This window comes from Perca fluviatilis, chromosome 11 (genome assembly GCF_010015445.1).
Source record: "Perca fluviatilis chromosome 11, GENO_Pfluv_1.0, whole genome shotgun sequence".
Taxonomy (NCBI): domain Eukaryota; kingdom Metazoa; phylum Chordata; class Actinopteri; order Perciformes; family Percidae; genus Perca; species Perca fluviatilis.
Genome location: NC_053122.1, coordinates 154,932 through 162,431, shown reverse-complemented (window position 1 = coordinate 162,431; position 7,500 = coordinate 154,932). Strand labels below are relative to the sequence as shown.

At 47.0% G+C, this 7,500-nt stretch overlaps 1 protein-coding gene across 1 annotated transcript in view; it reads right to left on the bottom strand.

Annotated features, from left to right (window-relative positions):
* The window catches only part of LOC120568467 (AFG3-like protein 2), a 29,131-nt gene that overhangs the window by 12,941 nt on the left and 8,690 nt on the right, over positions 1-7,500 (bottom strand). The window contains exons 5-7 of the mRNA XM_039816024.1: positions 5,833-5,985; positions 4,589-4,809; positions 3,563-3,839 (exon numbers count right to left, since the gene is read on the bottom strand). Coding sequence (XP_039671958.1) covers positions 3,563-3,839; positions 4,589-4,809; positions 5,833-5,985 — 651 coding nt within the window. The remainder of the gene's footprint in view (positions 1-3,562; positions 3,840-4,588; positions 4,810-5,832; positions 5,986-7,500) is intronic.

Genomic DNA, 7,500 nt, shown 5'->3' with positions numbered 1-7,500 from the left:
AAGCAAGATGGAGTTAATCGAATATGGGAATTCAAAAGCCAAGATTAGATTCAAAGAAATGATAAGGGATTCAAAGCCCAGATGGAAGGATTATAATATTTTTCATTTGATCTCTGTTCTCTTTGGACTTTCAGTTTGAATTATGAATGAATACTTCCTCCAGAGATCACATGGCCTGTTGTTACTACCCTTCACTACCCCTTTACAGTAAATAAATACATAAACAAATACAAATCTTAAAGTCAACTTCATAAAGTCACTTTATTTGCATTCGTTTGGTTCCCGATCAAGATACTCTGATAAGAACTGCTTCCCTTCTTAATATGGACTTAAAAACTGTAGTATATGTGTATATATATATGTGTATATATGTGTGTATATGTACTGTAGTACCTTGGGTATCTTGGCCCCCAGGTCCTGGTACTGATTGGGTAGTATATGTGTATATATATGTGTATATATATGTATATATGTGTGTATATGTACTGTAGTACCTTGGGTATCTTGCCCCAGGTCGGGTATGTGTGGTATATATATGTATATATTATATAAGTACTGTAGTACCTTGTATCTTGCCCCAGGTCCTGGTACTGTTTGGGTAGTATATGTGTATATATATGTAGTATGTATTGGAATTACCTTGGGTATCTTGGCCCCAGGTCCTGGTACTGTTTGGGTAGTATATGTGTATATATATATGTATTATAAGTACTGTAGTACCTTGGGTACTCTTGGCCCCGGTCCTGGTACTGTTTGGGTAGTATATGTGTATATATATATGTGTGTATAAGTACTGTAGTACCTTGGGTATCTTGGCCCCCAGGTCCTGGTACTGTTTGGGTAGTATATGTGTATATATATGTGTGTATAAGTACTGTAGTACCTTGGGTATCTTGGCCCCCAGGTCCTGGTACTGTTTGGGTAGTATATGTGTATATATGTGTATATATATGTGTGTATAAGTACTGTAGTACCTTGGGTATCTTGGCCCCCAGGTCCTGGTACTGTTTGGGTAGTATATGTGTATATATATGTATATATGTGTGTATATGTACTGTAGTACCTTGGGTATCTTGGCCCCAAGTTCGGTACTGTTTGGGTAGTATATGTGTATATATATGTGTGTATAAGTACTGTAGTACCTTGGGTATCTTGGCCCTAGGTTGTACTGTTTGGATATATGTGTATATATATGTGTATATATATGTGTGTATATGTACTGTAGTACCTTGGTTATCTTGGCCCCCAGGCGGTACTGTTTGGGTAGTATATGTGTATATATATGTGTATAAAGTACTGTAGTACCTTGGGTATCTTGGCCCCCAGGTCCTGGTACTGTTTGGGTAGTATATGTGTATATAATTATGTTGTATAAGTACTGTAGTACGGTATCTTGGCCCAGGTTAAATTGTGGTTATATGTGTATATATATTGTGTGTATAAGTACTGTAGTACCTTGGGTATCTTCCCCAGGTCCTGGTACTGTTTGGGTAGTATATGTGTATATATATGTGTATATATATGTATATATATGTGTGTATATGTACTGTATTACCTTGGTATTTGCCGGTCCTGGTACTGTTTGGGTAGTGTATGTGTGTATATATATTGTGTGTATAAATGTACTGTAGTACCTTGGGTATCTTGGCCCCCAGGTCCTGGTACTGTTTGGGTAGTATATGTGTATATATGTGTATATATATGTGTGTATAAGTACTGTAGTACCTTGGGTATCTTGGCCCCCAGGTCCTGGTACTGTTTGGGTAGTATATGTGTATATATATATGTGTGTATAAGTACTGTAGTACCTTGGGTATCTTGGCCCCCAGGTCCTGGTACTGTTTGGGTAGTATATGTGTATATATATGTGTGTATAAGTACTGTAGTACCTTGGGTATCTTGGCCCCCAGGTCCTGGTACTGTTTGGGTAGTATATGTGTATATATGTGTGTATATATGTGTGTATAAGTACTGTAGTACCTTGGGTATCTTGGCCCCCAGGTCCTACGTACTGTTTGGGTAGTAATATATGTGTATATATATGTGTGTATAAGTACTGTAGTACCTTGGGTATCTTGGCCCCAGGTCCTGGTACTGTTTGGGTAGTATATGTGTATATATATATGTGTGTATAAGTACTGTAGTACCTTGGGTATCTTGGCCCCCAGGTCCTGGTACTGTTTGGGTAGTATATGTGTATATATATGTGTGTATAAGTACTGTAGTACCTTGGGTATCTTGGCCCCCAGGTCCTGGTACTGTTTGGGTAGTATATGTGTATATATATATGTGTGTATAAGTACTGTAGTACCTTGGGTATCTTGGCCCCCAGGTCCTGGTACTGTTTGGGTAGTATATGTGTATATATATGTGTGTATAAGTACTGTAGTACCTTGGGTATCTTGGCCCCCAGGTCCTGGTAACTGTTTGGTAGTATATGTGTATATATTGTATATATATGTGTGTATAAGTACTGTAGTACCTTGGTATCTTCATTGGGTCCTGGTACTGTTTGGGTAGTATATGTGTATATATATGTATATAATATATATATATGTATGTATAAGTACTGTAGTACCTTGGGTATCTTGGCCGGCTGGGTCCTGGTACTGTTTGGGTAGTATATGTGTTATATATATGTGTGTATATGTACTGTAGTACCTTGGGTATCTTGGCCCCCAGGTCCTGGTACTGTTTGGGTAGTATATGTGTATATATATATGTGTGTATAAGTACTGTAGTACCTTGGGTATCTTGGCCCCCAGGTCCTGGTACTGTTTGGGTAGTATATGTGTATATATATGTATATATATGTGTGTATATGTACTGTAGTACCTTGGGTATCTTGGCCCCCAGGTCCTGGTACTGTTTGGGTAGTATATGTGTATATATATATGTGTGTAAATGTACTGTAGTACCTTGGTTTATCTGCCCCCAGGTCCTGGTACTGTTTGGGTAGTATATGTGTATATATATGTGTGTATAAGTACTGTAGTACCTTGGGTATCTTGGCCCCCAGGTCCTGGTACTGTTTGGGTAGTATATGTGTATATATATGTGTGTATAAGTACTGTAGTACCTTGGGTATCTTGGCCCCCAGGTCCTGGTACTGTTTGGGTAGTATATGTGTATATATATGTGTGTATAAGTACTGTAGTACCTTGGGTATCTTGGCCCCCAGGTCCTGGTACTGTTTGGGTAGTATATGTGTATATATATGTGTGTATATGTACTGTAGTACCTTGGGTATCTTGAGGTCCTGGTACTGTTTGGGGAGTATATGTGTGTATATATGTGTGTGTATAAGTACTGTGTACCTTGGGTATCTTGGCCCCCAGGTCCTGGTACTGTTTGGGTAGTATATGTGTATATATATATGTGTGTATAAGTACTGTAGTACCTTGGGTATCTTTTCCCAGGTCCTGGTACTGTTTGGGTAGTATATGTGTATATATATGTGTGTATAAGTACTGTATATTTTACCGGGTATCTTGGCATTTGGGTCCTGGTACTGTTTGGGTAGTATATGTGTATATATATGTGTGTATAAGTACTGTAGTACCTTGGGTATCTTGGCCCCCAGGTCCTGGTACTGTTTGGGGTTCTTCAGGAAGTTGACGAACTCCATGATCTCCATCTTGGCCTCCTCGCAGCCCGCCACGTCTTTGAACTTCACGTCTATCTCGTCCTTCAGGATCTTCGCCGTCGTCTCGGAGACGCTGAACAGCCCCCCCATGCCGCGGCCGGGCCGCCCCCCAGGCCCCGCCCCCCCGCGACGCAGCATCACCAGCAGGAAGCCAATGATCAGCACCGTGGGGAGCATGCTCAGTAGGAACGTCCTGGAGACACACAGAGAGATACACACACAGAGAAACACACACACACACACACACACACACACACACACACACAGAGACACAGAGAGACACACACAGACACACACACACACACACACACACACACACACAGAGACACAGAGAGACACACACACAGAGACACACACACACAGACACACACACACAAAGACAAAGACACACACACAGACACACACACACAGAGACAGAGAGAGAACACACACAGACACACACACACACACACACACACACACACACACACACACAGACACACACACACACAGAGACACACACACACACACACAGACACACACACACACACAAGACACACACACACAGAGACACACACACACAGACACACGACACACACACACACACACAGATCCACCTGGGGCCACACAGGGGAAAAAAACTGGCTACACCTAGACCACACTTTTTTATTCCACACACACACACACACACACGGGGACACATCCACACACACAGGGACTGGCCGGGGCTGGGATCTGGATTCACAGGGACACACAGGGATCTGGATCACAACACTGGTTTCACACTGCTCCATTCTTCCCTCCGTTATTACATTGAGATCTCATTGGGTCATTAGGGTTGGCTCTGGGATCGTTAGTCCAATTCCATTCCTCCTGCTGTGTTCGCTCTGTGCCATATGTTTTTTCCTCCTTCGTTTGTGTGGATCATTGTTGTTCTGTGCTCCACCTTTCCACTTATCTTACTGGCTGGGGCTCACTGTTTCCTTCACTTTTTGGCTTGCATTCCTTCCGCCGTCTCCATCTGTGCCACGCTTGGCCTCCCCCCGCCTTCTCTTTCCCCCCGACACACCGGGCTGTCCGACCAGGCACATGTGCCTGGGGCTGGCGTCGTACGCTCGGGCGGGCCTCCTGCCTCGGCTGTCTCTCTGTTGATCGGACCTCGCTGTGCCCGGGCCGTTCCTCAACTGTGTGTAGTGCTGTGTGGCTTATATGTGTGTATGCTACGTGGTGCGTGTGCATGTGTGTATGCGGTTGTGTGTAGTAGGGCGTACGGTAGGTGTGTGTGGGGGGGTAGTGTAGTGTGTGTAGTGTGTATGTAGTGTGTGTGTGGTGTAGCTGTGATGTACGTGTGTAGTGTGTAGTGTGTGTGTGTGTGTGTGTGGGCTGCCATCCCCGGTCCCCTGTGGGCCTGGGTTTGGTGCTGGTCCTGCATTTCATCGTTATCGTCCACTGTTCCTGTGGCTTCGTCCTCCACCGTCCTCTCCCTCTCTCCTCTCCGCTCCTGTGTCCTCGTCCATCTCTCCTCCTCCACCTCCTCTCTCTGGACTCTTCTCTCTCTCCTGGGTCTCTCTCCCTCCTCTCTCCCTCTCTCCCTCTTCGTCCTCTCCTCTCTCCCTCTCTCCCTCTCCCTCTCTCTCCCTCTCTCTCCCTCTCTCCCCTCCTCCCTCCCTCTCTCCCTCCCTCCCTCCCTCCCTCTCCCCCTCCCCTCCCTCTCCTCCCCTCTTATATATATATATTTTTCTCTCTCCCTCCCTCCCTCTGTCCTCTCCTCTCTCTCATCGTCCTCTCCCCTCTGTCTCTCTCTCTCTCCTCTCTCCCTCTCTCCCTCTCTCCCCTCCTCCCTCTCTCTCTCTCTCTCTCTCTCCTCTCTCTCTCTCTCTCTCTCCCTCTCGTCCTCTCTCTCTCCCTCCCTCCTCTCTCCCCCCTCCTCCTCCTCCCTCCTCCTCCTCTCTCTCTCCTCTCTCCTCCTAGTCCTCTCCTCTCTCTCTCTCGTCCTCTCCTCTCTTCTCTCTCTCTCTCCTCTCTCTCCTCTCCTCTCTCCTCCTCCTCTCTCTCTCTCTCTCTCTCTCCTCTCTCTCTCTCTCTCTCTCTCCTCTCTCCTCTCTCTCTCCTCCCTCTCTCTCCCTCTAGTCCTCTCTCCTCTCTGCGTCCTCCTCTCTCCCTCTCTCTCCCCCTCCCTCCTCCCTCCCTCCCTCCCCTGTGCTCACCACTCCTCTGGTCAGGTAGTTGTTGACGAAGTCCTTCCAGGTGACTTCTCGTCCTCCGTCCCTGAAGAAGAGGTAATATGTGACGGTGGTCCAGAAAGCTGCTCCGCTCAGCAGGTACATCCTGAACTCCTTATCGTCCCAGGGGACATCTCCCTGAAACACACGGGCAGGACAGGCTTTACCCTAAACACACCTGAGGAGCAGGGCTGCTCCTCTTAGTGGATCAGGGGACTAATCGGTGGTTCTGGTCTTAGTCAGCTTAGATCTCTGTAGTCCATTAGTCAGGTCTGATGTTTTCATGCTGAATGACTTATTACCAAGAAACGTACGAGCTCATCTCTGGTAAACACAAGAATTAAAGTGGTGCTTTAACAGGGCTCTTAGTGGGGTGGAAACTGTGTCAGGTCACTGCTGTGTTACTGTGTCAGGTCACTGCTGTGTTCCTGTGTCAGGTCACTGCTGTGGTGTCCGGCTGATCTGTTGTCGTATGCTATTGTTGCTGGTCACTGCTGTGTTCCTGTGTCAGGTCACTGCTGTGTTCCTGTGTCAGGTCACTGTGTGTGTACTGTCGGGTCACTGCTGTGTTCCTGTGTCAGGTCACTGCTGTGTTACTGTGTCAGGTCACTGCTGTGTTACTGTGGGTCCACTGCTGTGTTACTGTGTCGGTCACTGCTGTGTTCCTGTGTCAGGTCACTGCATGTGTTCCTGTGTCAGGTCACTGCTGTGTTCCTGTGTCAGGTCACTGCTGTGTTACTGTGTCGGTCACTGCTGTGTTACTGTGTCAGGTCACTGCTGTGTTACTGTGTCGGGTCACTGCTGTGTTACTGTGTCAGGTCACTGCTGTGTTCCTGTGTCAGGTCACTGCTGTGTTCCTGTGTCAGGTCACTGCTGTGTTCCTGTGTCAGAGTCACTACTGTGTTCCGTGTCAGGTCCTTGCTGTGTTCCTGTGTCGGGTCACTGCTGTGTTCTGTGTGTCGGTCACTGCTGTGTTCCTGTGTCGGTCACCTGCTGTGTTCCTGTGTCAGGTCACTGCGTGTTCCTGTGTCAGGTCACTGCTGTGTTCCTGTGTCAGTCACTGCTGTGTTACTGTGTCAGGTCACTGCTGTGTTCCTGTGTCAGGTCACTGCTGTGTTCCTGTGTCAGGTCACTGCTGTGTTACTGTGTCAGGTCACTGCTGTGTTCCTGTGTCGGGTCACTGCTGTGTTCCTGTGTCGGGTCACTGCTGTGTTCCTGTGTCGGGTCACTGCTGTGTTACTGTGTCAGGTCACTGCTGTGTTCCTGTGTCAGGTCACTGCTGTGTTCCTGTGTCAGGTCACTGCTGTGTTACTGTGTCAGGTCACTGCTGTGTTACTGTGTCGGGTCACTGCTGTGTTCCTGTGTCGGGTCACTGCTGTGTTCCTGTGTCGGTCACTGCTGTGTTCCTGTGTCAGGTCACTGCTGTGTTCCTGTGTCAGGTCACTGCTGTGTTACTGTGTCAGGTCACTGCTGTGTTCCTGTGTCAGGTCACTGCTGTGTTCCTGTGTCAGGTCACTGCTGTGTTACTGTGTCAGGTCACTGCTGTGTTCCTGTGTCAGGTCACTGCTGTGTTACTGTGTCGGGTCACTGCTGTGTTACTGTGTCGGGTCACTGCTGTGTTCCTGTGTCGGGTCACTGCTGTGTTACTGTGTC